Source organism: Dysidea avara, chromosome 12 (assembly GCF_963678975.1).
Source record: "Dysidea avara chromosome 12, odDysAvar1.4, whole genome shotgun sequence".
In the NCBI taxonomy this organism is placed as follows: Eukaryota; Metazoa; Porifera; class Demospongiae; order Dictyoceratida; family Dysideidae; genus Dysidea; species Dysidea avara.
The window spans coordinates 17,655,139-17,671,205 of NC_089283.1; the positions used below are offsets into that span (position 1 = coordinate 17,655,139).

Sequence of the window (16,067 nt, forward strand, 5' to 3'; positions counted from 1 at the left end):
CATTACATTTTCCAACGAGATCCTGTAGTTTTATTCCACTACAAGGATTGTAATAGTAGGTATAGCCTTGATTGTCTTTAGTAGTCAGTAAGGGTATGCACCATCACTAAGGGCTCTTACAGGCACATGAGTCAGTTTAGTCACACGTGTGGCCCTCAAAAGCCTGGGTGAAAAAAGTTGTGAAATCAAAGATGGCGGCCAAGAAATGGCTGCAATGATGTTAATGCTAAAAATTTTAATAATGGCTGTGTGCATTGTTAAAATTTATTAGCATTAACATCATTGCAGCCATTTCTTGGCTGCCACCTTTGATTTCACAACTTTTTTCACCCAGGCCTTTGAGGGCGCACTCTTTTCACAACTTGGCTGTTTTTGAGTGGATATTGTATACTAAGTTGATTAGCATCATACACAAAATTTGCAGAACTTGCAAGGCCTAAAGGCAACAGTGAATCTCCTTGTTCTTCACATAGTAAGCTGTTGTAACATTGAGGCTTTGTCATAGGTGAACAAGGATTGTATAGAAAAATATTTGTCGGACTTACCTAATCTCTAAGTGGTTTTGATGGATTATCAAGGGAATAAAGGTTAATGGTACCAGTTCCATCTGTCATTTTACAACTACATAAATACTTAGCTTTACATACCGTTTATGAAGAAGTACATTTTCCAGGACAAGCACATTGTGTGTAGAGCTTAAATTGGAAGGTACGCACAACAGGCATACCAACGTACTCAAATCTTCCTTTCACCTCAGATTCATCACATATCAGCTGCACTGACGATGACCTGTCATCACCATAATGTAACATAATAAAATACAGGGAGAGAATTGTTGTGATAGAGAAAGCTAGCAGAGTCAAGATCTCCCAAGTCATACATTTCATTTCGATCAGCTGTCTGACATACGTAAGGTAGCATTGATGCAAACATGATCAGAATAAGTCAAGCACGGATTGTAAGAATAGTTGTAGTACCCACTTGGGTTACAAAAGTTGGCTCACATTTACCACTAACCAGGCTGTGTAAATCAATCACTCCAGGTTGTTCCACTCCTGTTAAGTTACAAGAACACCTGTCAATTTGACCACATATTGAAAAATCCTTGATAGCTTTAGCATCACAATGTACTGCAATCATCAGCACCATCACTACAGTACCATCACTACAGTATTGCTAATGTTGGATTAACAACTGCAATATACATGACTTCAAAAATCATGGCAAAATACATTGTAGAAAACATGTACACATGCTGTATAAAATAACACAATGATTATTTGGCATTTTTTGAGTTTAAGTATAGCACTAGATATAAACAGGGTAACTTTTATCAATTCAAGATGGAAATAGTAGCTACATCATTATAGCACAATACAATAGGCTTACAATAAAACAAAAAAATTACTCAAATTTATTTTGTGATAGTTATTTTCCACAATGAACCACAACAGAGACAGAAAGTTGGATCTTCATAGTGACATGTTCTATTAAAGTACATCAATGCATTTTATGTACATGCTAATGCTTCACAGTTTAAGCATACTTCATCACATGTAGCCACATTATAAATAACATTTGTATATGTATGTCGACCATCCCATCAGTGCATGTAAAAGGTTGCATAAATTATCAATATACTCTAATAGAACAGTCACTGAGACGATTCAACACGTCTTCTGTACACTGTTGTGGTATATCATTGACCTCACACACCTCAAAAAATCAAATATATAAATTATTAAATTTGAGTACCTTATGTAGCTACTAGAAGCCTACTGTATTGTAGCTTTATAATTATGATATAGCTAATAGCTGCTATTTTCATCTAAAATTGACAAAAATCGTCCTATTCAGGTGCTTAAAAGTTATTTTAAAAAGTTCCTAACCTAGTACTATGCTTAAACTAAAAAATGTGCCCAAATGATCATGTATAAACATTTACTCCATCTACAAATATATAATATTGCACTTATATTTGATCAAGCTACCACTTCTCAGCATTTATGCCATAGGAAAACTATAATACAGGTCACAATTCAATAGTTTGAAATAAAAATTAACAGTTAAATTTATTACCATCAAGCAACTCCGAAAATTAAACTAGAGCAATAACTTTACATCACAACATTATATAAAGTGCAATTACTGCATTTTCTGGCAGTTAAAAGGTGGGGAAAATTTAATGGTGTGGCTCCTACAGGAGGCTATAACTTATAACTCCTGGTGATTTACTCTGCAAAAGGACATAGAACAGATTGAAAGACCATGACAACTGCTATGTATAATGCTACATATAATTTGAGGTGTAGCTGGACTTATCCAGGGTCTTAGTGTGCTTAGTGTGTCAACCTGGGGACATCACGAAATTTTTTTATTTATTATTAATGGTTCTGAAAAAGACCAAAGTCTTATATAACCATACAAATTAAATTACATAATTATAAATCTACTGTCTCTATAAATGTCTAGTAATGTCTTAAAAGAAGTTGTGTCCAAAGCATTTACTATATCAGTTGGAAGGGTATTCCAGTCTTTGATTATTCTGTTAGTGAAAAAATTTAATCTAGCGTTGGTGTTGGCCCTTTCCTTATATAACTTCAAACCATTAGATCTTGTGGTGTTACAACTTATGATAAAAATATCTTAATGTGGTACTTCAACTAAGCCCCTGATAATTTTATAGATAGTTATCATGTCCATTCATTTTCGCCTGTAGTAAAGGGAAAGGAAGTTAAAACTTGTAATCTTTCCTCGTACGTCAACCTACTCAAATCTGGAACCATCTTGGTAGCACATCTTTGTACTGCTTCTAATGCTCTAATGTCCTTCAATAGGTAAAGATTCCAGGTTATAGATGCATAATCCAAGTGGGGTCTGATGTACAATATACGAAATACTGTTGGGGTGAGGTGAAGTAAGGTGCGCTTGATTATTCCAACCATTCTGTTTGCCTTCGTGATGGAAAGGTTGATATGCTTTGAAAATTTGAGATTACTTGAAAAGGTGATGCCTAAATCTCGTTCTTCACTACATTCCTGAATCTCTATGTCGTCAGAATAACAGTAAGTGTGTAGCTACCACCACTTGGAGAACCATCTGAAGAACCTAGTGACAGATACTTGCATTTGGGGATGTTTAAAGATCCCTGTTAAGTCTTATTTTGAAAATTAGGTCCTCTGAGATTGAATCTGAGAGTGATTTTAGTAATACTACTAATATTAGCTTGACTGTTGTATTAGGGTGACTGCTCTACTAGAGTATCTCAATCTTGAGGCATTTATATTAGTGGACCTATATAGGGTTCTGGGGGAATGCCCCCTCCCTCTAGGAAATTTAAGTGATTTCAGCAGTCACCACTAATATCAAATTTGTTGACTGTTGAATTAGGGTGACTGGTCTATTAGGGTATATCAATCTTGATGCACTGGATGAATTGCAGGTAGCTGTCTAGCTGAACATTTGTACAGTTAGCTATTTGGTGTAGCACAATCAGCACAATTGTTCAATGACAGTATATAAAAGATAATTTTAGAAGGGGGCTAAACCCCTCCATAATCACTTTTACAGGAGCTATAGCCCCCTTGCCCTTCCCTCTCCACCGCTCCTGCCCCATGCATGCAGTGATCACCTACCATGTCAATTGAAAGTAGATCCCCCTGGCTGTACTCACTATGAGTCTTGATGTGCCCACATGCCTAACTATTTGCAGGACCGGCACACACAATCATGCTGGTGGGAAAAGTACTTTTGTGATAACATGATGACTTTACTGAGCCACAGACATGTGGCTACTTGACTTTGTGTGGCCAAGCACATTAGAATAGGTTTTGGTATAATATTATTTTAGTAAAGTCATGTGACACAAATTATAATGTGTAAACTCTGTAAACCATACCATGTAAACTGTAAAGAGTATAATCGATCAATCTGTTCCATACTACAATAGCTGGTTGTACAAAGCTTTTAGTGCCATAGTTATAATTGCAACACATAATGGTTGCTGCAAAATTTATGCAAAATTTATCAGCATTAGCTGTGTACATATATACATAAGTAGTCTAACTACAGTAATAAAGTAATAACCAATAGCAATTATGACCAAAATCATTTATGCAGTATATAATGGAACTAAATTTATAAGTACATTGCGAGCAAAAGTGGACACTCTCATACATACAATTACATCTAACGTCCAGTTATGAAAAAGGACAAAATAATGTTTGCTTACTGTGGGCATGCATACTTGGAAATTAGCTTAAGAGGATACATAGTAACACCTTTAGGTATATCATCATCTGGCAAAAGTATTGTACTAGCAACATCAGGATCACATATCATCCTCACATCAAAAGAACGATTTTCTTGACCTCCAGTGTAATGAAATGTAAAAGACTTTGAGGTAGCATTGTAATGTATTTCGGGGCCAATATTTCCAATATCATAATACAAACCATGGTAGGGATCATATTGACAGGCAGCCACTCCATTACATTTTCCTAAAGTGTTCTGTAGTTTTATTCCACTGCAAGGATTGTAGTAGTAAAAGTAACCTTCATTGTCTTCTGCAGTCAGTGGTGTAGATGGGTTGTCTAGATCATGAAGGTTGATCACTGCACCATCACTAGTGCTCTTACAGGTACATGAGTCAGTTTGGTCACATGTTCCATTTGATGGTGGACCACTGCAACCATTAGGACAGGCACACACACTGTAGAGATCGTACACGTTTCCTTTGCCAACTGCTCTACAGAATGGCTTATTTCTTTGGTTCTCATCACAAAACAAATTTACATATGACATATTGCCATTTGGCCCAGTATATTGTATGCTAAGTTGATTGTTATTCTGTACGAATTTTGCAGAATTTGCCATACCTAAACCAACAAGATCATCTCCTTTTTCTTCACACAGTGAGTTACCCTTACAGTCAGGTTTAGTGATAGGTGAACAAGGATTGTATAGAAAGGTATTTGTTGGACTTGCTTCATCTCTTAGTGGGCTTGTTGCATTATCAAGGGAATGAAGGTTAATTGTACCAGATCCATCTGACATTTCGCAACTACACAAATCCTTAGCTTGACATTCAGTTTGTGAAGATGTACACTTTCCAGGACAGGCACATTGAGTGAAAAGCTTAAACATGTAATGACGTTCACTAAGCTCATGATCATATTCAAATCTTCCTTTCATTTCATCTTCATCACATATCAACTCCACTTCTGATGTTCTGTTTTGTCCATGTTTGTCATCATGTTTAGAGTGATAAACTGCAAAGACAGAAGTGACTCGAAACACAAACTCAACAGTTTCAAGATTTCCTAAGTTGTATGATTCCACTTTATCACCGGTCTGACACATACTAGTATTTGGACAACTATTAGTGGAGAAAATCATGCATGGATTGTAAGAGTAGTTATATGTCAGGTTAGTTTGTTCAGATTTTGCTTGAATGGTAAAAGTTGGCTCGTGTTCACCACTAACCAGGCTATGTAAATCAATCACTCCAGGTTGTTCCACTCCCGTTAAGTGACATGAACACTCATCAATTTTGACACATGTTGGCTCAAGTGATGCAGCATCAGAACAGGTTGCAATGGCCAGTAAAAGCATAAGCACGTGCACACCCATTGTAATGTGAATAAGAGAACTGTAAAAACACATTCAATATTATACAGACAACCTATAACAGTAAACATACAGCTATTTATGTATATATCATTTCATGCATGGCTAGTTAAAAGTACACATTTCATGTGTCTATGTTTTAACTGCATTCATCAGTTGGCCATCAAATTAACTTGCAGTATCATTTTATTCTTGTGCAAACAAATTTTCATGATAAAATATTTCTGCGTGAACTGCACAAAATTTGTTTTATGCTTAGAAAATTAATGCCCAGAGATTTTACAAAATAGCGTGTTATGTAATAATATTACTTTTGCAGCAACAAGACATTGCATAACAGAGTAACGAGTAACATTACCTCCGGAAATTGTTATTATTATTTACATAAAACACACCAATGCACTAGAAAATAGTGAATGTAACTGTTGCAAAATCAGTCAATCAGCTCAGGTATGCCTTAAACCTGAGAGCTGAAGAACTTGTCTGAGTTCCCAACAGAGCAGACTTTGAAGCAGACACCAATTCAATTCAGGCAAATCAAGTCTCAACAAGCATCTTGAAAATAACACATTACTTCATTTTTATTGTTATTTTTAATGTGGATTGCATCCCGGTTGTATTTTGGGACTTGACAGCATTGCAGGCATGAACTAGAGTGATAGTGCATGTGGAGTGCCTTTGAGACCAATTAAGACATTACAGCAAAGTATCTTGTTGTGTGGCTGAACTACACCAGAGAAATAAGTGTCTCACTCATGTCACTTGTATAGTTCTAGGTTAGTAATGGTTATAGCTTGTAACAAATGTAAGACTATTACTAGTTACAACACACTGAACTTGTTGCTTTTCTCTGGAAGTGATATGTAACAGTATAGTGCATCACATTGTTTAGATACATAACAAGTATTATGTAAACGAGTTACATTTTAGAGTAATGACCTCAGTGCTGTTGATTTCTCACATCAATATTTCATAATTGCAACTATTAATGTCGAGTCCTAACAGCAACATTAACTATTATTAGAGTCAACTAGTCACTGTGTGACTATCTGCTCTGATGATTAGAATGTCTTTAGAGCACTGGTGCGTGTGGTAGAACAATAAATACTGTGACTGTTTTTGATGCTTGCAGTGTCTTGCATATACACTGTACATTCTGATCTGACCATGTTTACAACAAAGGAGATGTGTTGTTCTGTTCTGAAATAGCTAGTGAAACCTAATGTATCAAGTCTGTATATGCTGTATTAAGAAGTTTGGAAAAAAAACAGAAGTTTAATGACATGAATTGTTACAACAAATCATGTAGATGAATTAAGCCACTGTAAACAATTTGCCCAATGATAACAATTCATGATTTATTTATCCATTACAGAGTACCAGGCCCAGCTCATGGTGAATGGTATGATCATGAAGCATTCTGCATAAACCAGTTTCTTTGATAAGATCTTTGATAAGATCTATGCAATGCTCTGCACAGATTAATTTGGGGAGAGTTTATGATTATATAATCCTCTGTTTATACAATATGCTAGACAAACTGGCCATGCATGAGCCAACAACAGTGGCTATCTAGGCAGCACTGCTGGTAGAATAAACGTAACCTCCTTAAAACACCTTCTAACTGCTGAGTTTTCTGTTGCTTACACAGTACCCACCAAAAACGAACTACGTATACACAGTAAAAACAAACTAGTGAAAGTCACTACTAAATGTACATATTAATAGTGAATGTCACTACTAATGTCTGCCACAACACTCATTTGTTGTGTAGTGATGTTATAATTTTGTAATGACATTCACTACTATGTAGTAAGTGTCACTACAAAAGACTAGGGAACATCACTACTTAAAGTAGCAATTCCTGGAGAATCTTTGAAATGATTTTTATTTAGTATAGCCTTGTGCAGTGCTCCCTGGGGATCTCATAAACACTAAGTTTTTAAAAATCCGTCATGGGTGGTGGAGTTATAAGCAATTTTGTCCTTCAAAATAGGCAATATTTCTCCATGTCTTTCCATTGAAAAAGTCCCAAAAATAGCACAATTTAACAAATGCTTATACCTCAGCTTTGCAAAAGCATTTTGAACTTCTGTTTTCTGTTATAAATACCTTAGTACATGGACCTCAGTACAACCTTACTTGCAAGACCCTCTGAATAAAGGTCACCTCCATAGAAGGCCACTAAATAGTTGCATGCATTTAGCATTTTATACGGATGGCAAAACAGCAAGCACATAGTGGAGTGCAAACACTCTGTACCAGTCAACTCCACCCAAAAATACAATGTGCATGCAAGCAAGGAATTGTACTGTTGATTTATAGCTGCTTATATAATTTTTTGTTACAGCTCCTTGACAGCCACCAAAATGGTGCAGCAAAGAGATAAGCTCCTTGTGATGCAAATTCACTGACTTTTAGCGTAGTAATACTGATGGACAAAAATGTTCATCGTGGTGTAATGGTGAGCTGTTTCTTGCAAAGGGAACATACGTAACTTTGTGGTAACTACATGTATATTGTAAAATAATCTTATAATTGGCATAAAACACCACACAAATACATTTGTAGCAGAAAACTAACTGAACCATTGTATTCCTTGCCCCCAAAACCCTGCAAATGATCTAATTGTTTGATCAATCACTCATATTCATGAAGAAAAATTATACAAAATTTACGGAACATTACAACTTAATCACTACTTAAGAATAGTGAGCATACTGTGGCAGAAATTAGTAGTGAAATTTGCTACTAGATTTTGATGCCTATAGGTAGCTATAGTCTGGGCTATATATGTACAAATCATGATCAGAAATTTATTTATTTGCCTTAGCTACAACACCAAACAATGCATCAAAATTATAACAGAACTGTTGTGTACAAAAATTAGCCAGCTGTAGCTAATGAAAAAATCATGAAATTTTCATATCAGTATACTATGTAGCTAGTTGAATGACTTTTTGTAGTATACCTCCAATAATTTATAACACCGCATCACAGGAACATATGCCAGATGAAGCATGTGCCTGCTGATCGATCATCCTATGTAAGCCAGACTGCTTTTTCACTTTCCAGCCCTTTTGTGTGTGAGTGGAAGAAAAAGGGTGTATTGAACATCTAACACCTACCGGCTATAGATATCTCATTGCCAACTCTGAAAGAACCTGCACAATTCACATTCTGTGTCCATGCTATTGATGTTCCAAAGAACTCATTCCCACAAACGTTAATCAACTTACAGTAAATGACTGTTCTATTTTTTTCTTGTCAGCACCTAGTTGCTGGCATCTTCAGCATGCACACCAATAATTTTAATGGCAGTGGATACTGAGTTGGTTCAATAAGCCGTAGATCTACCCGCTATTGAACCAACAGTAAAACTTAGACAAAAAAGGGTTACTAAAACAAGAAAAACACACACAAAATTCATCCAGGGCTCGAACCCTGGACTGCCGGTGTGCTAGGCCAGTATACTACTAGATGCGTGCCCTAAAGTTGAATCGGGGGAACTACTAGACGTGCGCCCTAAAGTCAAATACGGTACTGGGGGCATACCAACCCTAACATACAGTGTAAATGGATGACTATTAGTTATTTTGTGTTATCCACGAAAAAAAAGCCTTTCGGTTCAGTATAGTCTACCCACTTCCAATTTTAATTGTAATTTTGTATGTGCATGCAGTAAAGCTATAATGTACTTGTCAATTTCATCTCCCCCGAATACAGGGGAATTGACAAATCGTGGTGTCAAATTCCCCACTACTGATCATGAGGCTAAATCGGCTGTCAAATCCCCACTATGTCCCCACCCTCCACTAGTAGGGGATTTGACAACACCTTAAGGATGACTAAGCGCATATTTCACGCATGCGACTAGTAATTAACCTGGTATACACCTGTAGCAAGTAAAATTATAGCGAGTGCAATTTTATTGTTTAGAAATGCAACTACCGAATATCGGTCAGTGAATTGGACAACTGTCAATTGCCCTAGGGGTGGGGACAAGAAGCAATCACCACTTGGGGTGTGGGTACGCCTGGGGGTGGGGCATGAAATTGACAAGTGCATAATAAATAGCCAGCGTAATGACCAAACTAGCTATAGTATTCCTGCATTACAGGTGGATGGAAGAGCTATTGATGATGACCTCAGTAAAGCAGAATCATTTAATGACTACTTTGGCTCAGTATTCACACAGGAAGATAACAGCCCTCTCCCCTGTTTACCAGTTACTGACTATCCAAGTATTGACCCTATTGAAGTATCTACTGAGGGAGTATTTTCACTTCTCCAAAGTCTAGATCCTTGTAAAGCGTGTGGACCAGATAATATACCTACTTGATTTCTAAAAGAAACAGCTGCCGAACTAGCTCCATCATTGACTTTACTATATCAAGCATCAATCAATCAGGGAAGAGTTCCAAATGAATGGAAAAAAGCCAAAGTAGTACCTGCATATAAGAAAGGAGGAAGATCCTTAGTATCTAACTACAGACCTATATCGCTTACCTGTGTACTATGTAAAACTCTAGAACATATAATATCATCGTCTATTTATGATCACCTTAACAAACACAAGATATTATGTAATGAACAACATGGGTTTAGACAGCACAGGTCATGTGAGACTCAACTTGTTGCGACTGTTAATGACTTGGCAGAAGCCCTAAATAAGGGGACTCAAGTTGAGTAATACTCTTGGATCTTGCTAAGGAATTTGACACTGTACCACACACTAGATTGGTTCACAAACTAAGTTCATATGGTATTAATGGCCAATTGCTGCGATGGATCGAGTCCTTCCTTATGAACAGATCTCAGCAGGTTACAGTAAATGGTCAGCTAAGCAGCACAGCTGAGGTTATTTCAGGAGTCCCCCAAGGTTCAGTATTGGGTCCTTTATTATTTATTTGTTATGTGAATGACATGCCTGATAAAATTAAGTCCACTTTAAAGTTGTACGCAGATGATGCTCTTCTGTACAGAGAGATTCATTCTCCAGAGGACAGTAAAATCCTACAAGAGGATATCAACATGCTACAGCAATGGGCTGAATGCTGGATGATGAATTTTAATCCTGTAAAATGTGAATACTTAAGAGTAACTAACAAATCTTCACCCTTTGCTACACAATATCTCATAAACAATAATAAGATTCAGCAAGTTTCACAAGCAAAGTATTTGGGAGTTCATATCGACGAAACACTTTCTTGGAACTTCCACGTTAATTTTGTATCCAACAAAGCAAATAATGTCCGAGCATTTCTGCAGCGAAAATTAAGACAATGTCCAGCAAATGTAAGGGAAAGATGTTATCTTACTTTAGTGCGACCCATATTAGAGTATGCTTGTGTAGTTTGGTCACCCTATACTATGACTAATATTGATAAACTAGAAAGAGTACAAAGGAAAGCAGCAAGATTTGTATGTAATGATTACTCAATGTACTCTAGTGTCACTAACATGTTAAATAGGATGCACTGGACAACACTTCAAGTTAGAAGGGAAAACCTGAGACTGATAATGATCTACAAAATTGTTAATAATCTTGTTGAAATTGATATAGGGAACTCACTTATCAAGAATAATTTACCCACCCGAGGACATTCAAATAGATTTAAGCAACTATTTACCAGAGTTAATTCGTTTAAACATTCCTTCTACCCTGATGCAATTAAACTGTGGAATAAATTACCAGATACTATAATTAATTGCACAATGTTACAAAACTTTAAAGATCTAATTAACTGTTAATGATATTTGCACACACACTACACCTTTATGTACGTTTACACTCACTTGTCGAGTCCTGTAGCTACATTACATATAATTTTAAAAATTAATTAAAAATATACTGTTGCGGCATTAGCGTTCTGGTGCAGCTTCTGATTGCCGGGAAGAAGAACTGTTTATTGGAGTGGATGTATGAAGTCGATCCTATAGAAGCGCAAGCCAAAAGAACGATCAACACTCAGTCTTTCCGGCCTCAGTAGTATCCCCACCCACACACAAAAAGAAATGAGCGCTACACTGCACTATATGCTCCCTGCTGCTATGCAATGATATGATAACCAGTCACGGGATAATGCAAAACTTCAATCTGTGGAACAGAATGTGAACTCCAGACTAGATGCAGTTGAAAACAAGATAACTGAGGTCATCGAATCCATCGAATCACAATTAGGGAAACACCACAAATCCCTATCTGATGTCATCACTGAGCAACCTACCCACACACCCAGGCCATCCAATCCTCCATCACAAATTTCAGAAGAATCAGTTGTCAATATTGCAGCTTCGATTACCACTGAACAAAAAGAAAAGGAAAAAAGACGACTCAACATAATTGTACATAATATAGAAGAATCCTCTGCTGAAGATGGTAAAACTAGGAAAACACACGATGTTGAAAGATGTGCAGACCTGTTTCGAACCTACTTGGGAGCCACAGTTACTACTGACAAGGCCTTCCGTCTAGGAAAACGATCCTCAAAACCTAGATTACTTAAAATCTCACTCAGCTCTGACCAGGAAAAGGCCTCCATCTTGAAGAATAAGCTAAAGTTTCGATCATCCAACAATCCCCCAAAGGTTCGTAACATTTTCATAACTCCTGACTATACTTCTCTTGAGCAGAGGAAAAATAAAGCACTACGTCAGCAACTTGCTGAGATGAATAAAGGAGAGAATACATATATGATAAAAAATGGGAAATAGTGCAGAGGCCACAGTAAGTGGCCCCTGCACTGATAATTACCCCCTTCCACCTCAACCTGTAACTAATTCTCCAACAAGTGATTCCCCTGTTATTACCAAACTGTCAATCTTTACTTTCAAAATGAGAATCCTTTATGAACCTTATCAATACAACTGTCCTGAGATCATTTTTGGTTCAGAACCTTGGCTAAATTCAGATATTTCATCTAGTGAAGTATTCCCAACAGGTTACAATGTTTACCATAAAGATCGTGCCGATGGTTATGGTGGTGCTTTTGTGGCATGTCACCAGTCCCTCATCTCCTCTGCTGTAGATATACCTGACAACACTTCTGAATTATCTGCTTGCCAAATAAGTCTCCCAAACAACTCCAAACTAATTGTTTGCTCAGTTTACCGTCCTCCTTCCAGTAACATCAATTACCTTGATGACCTTTGCAAACAGCTTGAGTCTATTAAGAGAAACCATTCAGATGCTACTTTGTGGATAGCAGGTGATATTAACCTCCCGGATATCAACTGGGAGGACAACTTTGTTGAGGGTCATGCTTACCCCTTAGTGTTTAACAACACCTTCCTTGATTTTCTCAATAATAACGGTCTAATACAAATGGTGGACTCCCCTACTAGAGGCAACAACATTTTAGATATTTTTGTCACTAATCAACCTGCTACCATGCAGTCATGTGAAACTATTGGGGGTATAAGTGACCATGAAGCTGTTCTTACTAAGGCTTCCATAAACATTCACCTCCAAGACCCCTCCAAGAGACTAATTTATTTGTGGTCAAAAGCAGACTTTAACATCATCAGACAGAATATGCAGTTGCTCATTCAAGATTACATGTCCAGCTACTCAGTTTCTACCCCTGTCAATGTGCTATGGAACAAATTTGCTGACATTTGTGATTATTGTCTGAAGTTAATACCAACCAAAACTTCCTCATCAAAATTCCATCAACCCTGGATCACTAATCATGTCAAACGGCTCACTCATAGGAAACAGCGAGCGTACAATCATGCATGATTGACAAATCACCGAGATGATTGGTCATCTTACTATGACATCAAAAGACTTACGCAACGAGAGTGCCATAAGGCCTTTAACAATTACATATCTAGCTTTATTGATGCAGAAAACAATTGCACAAAGAAATTGTGGTCCTATATTAAAAGCAGGCGGCTTGACCAAACTAACATTGGCCCGATTAACTACAGAGGAGAAACCCACACTGACTCATTATCCAAAGCGAATGCATTCGCTGATTACTTTTTATCAGTTTATGCTCAAGATGATTCATCTAACATTCCCACTCTTGAAGGTGAACCGCTTCCTGATATCCAACAAATCCACATACACCTAGAAGGTGTCACTCAACTATTGCTTAATCTAAAACCATATAAGGCTGCGGGTCCTGATAACCTACCATCCTACTTCCTTAAAGAGGTTGCAAATGAGATTGCCCCTTCCCTATGTTTGATTTTCCAGGCCTCGTTGAACCAGGGGTCGCTACCTGACATTGGAAATCTGCTTCATTTGTCCCTATATACAAGAAAGGTAAAAAAGATGATCCCAGCAACTACCGACCAATTTCACTAACTTGTATTTGCTCCAAAATACTAGAACATGTTCTATACTCTTGCATATTTGAACATTTAGACTGCCATCAAGTTTTAACAGATTACAACAACACATGACTTTGCCCAGTGTCTGAATGAAAGAGGACAATGTGATGTATTACTGTTGGATTTTTGCAAAGCTTTTGACAAAGTTCCCCATTCCCGACTATTTTACAAGTTACATCACTACGGTATCAGAGGCACTCCACTTACATGGATTAAGAATTTTCTTAGTAACCGTTCACAAAGAGTAATCCTTGATAATAAACAAAGCTCTTCATCTGATGTTCTTTCTGGTGCTCCACAGGGCACTGTTTTAGCCCTCTTGTTATTTCTCTTATTTATTAATGACATCTCTTTACAAGTACAAAGCAAGATTAGACTATATGCTGATGGTGTTATTCTTTACCGTAACATACATTCCATAGAAGACTGTTATGTATTACAGAGAGATCTTGATCTTCTCACACAATGGTCACACAAATGGCAGATGATATTTAATCCTAAGAAGTGTAAATTTTTAAGGATTTCTAACAAAAAGAACATCATACCTAACATCTATTATATTGACAACCACTCAATAAAGGAAGTCATCCATGCCAAATATCTCGGATTAATTTTTGACCAGACCCTTTCTTGGAATGAACATATAAAGCAGATAGCAAGCAAAGCCACCAAAGTCAACGCCTTCTTACATCGCAACTTATACCACTGTCCTGTTAATACCAAACTTGACTGTTATAAAGCTATGGTGAGACTGGTAATAGAGTATGCTTCTCCTGTATGGGACCACCACACATCACCAACACAAATCTTCTAGAAGCGGTTCAACGATCAGCAGCAAGGTTATGTTACAAGGACTACTCTAGATTCTCAAGTGTTTCATTAATGTTAGAAAATCTTAACTTACCTACCCTAAAAAGCAGGAGGAACAGAACCAAATTACAGACGATGTATAAAATCACTAACAACCTGGTGTGTATTCCAAATGATTGTTTGATTCCTATTCCACCCTTCTTGAGAAATGGCTACTTCAACCAACTAGATACTAGAATTGATATTTTAAATTTTCCTTTTCCCCCTCGACAATCAAACTGTGGAACTCAATCCCCCCTCATATAGTCAACTCCGCCACACACGATCAGTTTTGTACCCTCTTAGATAATTATCACAATTACACCTGTGCGTTATAATCACATTGATTTCTGCACAGCACACACAAATAATAATAATACGCTCGTCCTGGGTTATCACATGTATGCACGCCGGCATGCATAGCTATAAACTTTGCAGTAGCTATAGTGTTTGAATCGCGCGTGGGTCGTGAGCGCGTGATCGTAGGCTTTGCAAGAGGCTCGGTCACATCAAGCCGACCGCTATATATATCGGATATTTCCACGACGCTAAAGCAGAGTTACAATCACGACCCACTCAACGCGATTCGAACAGAAACACTGACGTCAGTACAAACTTGAAACGTCACAGATAAACTCACTTTGCAAGCTCGATCGTCACTCGCTTCAAACCCCTCTAGGTTTCGATTCGCTTTTTTTTTTTTTTTTTGTAGTCTGTCATGTGATATAGAAACGATACATTATCGATATTTTATCGATACCGAAAAAAGTTGCATTAGCTACATAGTCTTAATAATATAAGCTTATATACCTCCTAAGTGGAGTTGTCACTTGCATGCGTGCGCAATTTGTCTTGAATTTGTCTACTAATTCTTTTCACTATTCCGGCCTTAATGGCACCATAGATATGGCACTCCCATCCTCCCCGATCTCTAGATATAGAAGTGAAACCTATAGTTTTGCATGCAAAAAAGAAAATTCTTGATTAACAACATAGCCATGCACTACTATATATAAACTCTATAAGGCCACTCCAATTGGTAATTATGTTTCTGGTCCACCGCCCGCATCCTTTTTTGGAGAATGTGAAATTTGGGAAAATGCCCGCATCAACTATTTGAAAAACCTGGATTTCAGAAACAAATATTGGGCTGCAACAAGTGTACTAGATCTAACTATCTAAGTATTTTATCAGTGAAAACCTGCAAGAAATGGGCGGAGTGTATAGTACTGATCGATATACTCTAA

At 37.2% G+C, this 16,067-nt stretch overlaps 1 protein-coding gene across 1 annotated transcript; it reads right to left on the bottom strand.

The window, feature by feature from the left end:
• Window positions 1-4,194: 4,194 nt before the first annotated feature.
• On the bottom strand, window positions 4,195-15,537 carry LOC136241065 (uncharacterized). Its single transcript, XM_066032239.1, has 2 exons — window positions 15,461-15,537; window positions 4,195-5,650 (listed from the first exon to the last, which is right to left on the bottom strand). The coding sequence occupies exon 2, from the start codon at window positions 5,629-5,631 to the stop codon at window positions 4,228-4,230; it is 1,404 nt and encodes a 467-aa protein (XP_065888311.1). The 5' UTR covers window positions 5,632-5,650; window positions 15,461-15,537; the 3' UTR covers window positions 4,195-4,227.
• Between the last annotated feature and the right edge of the window lie 530 nt (window positions 15,538-16,067).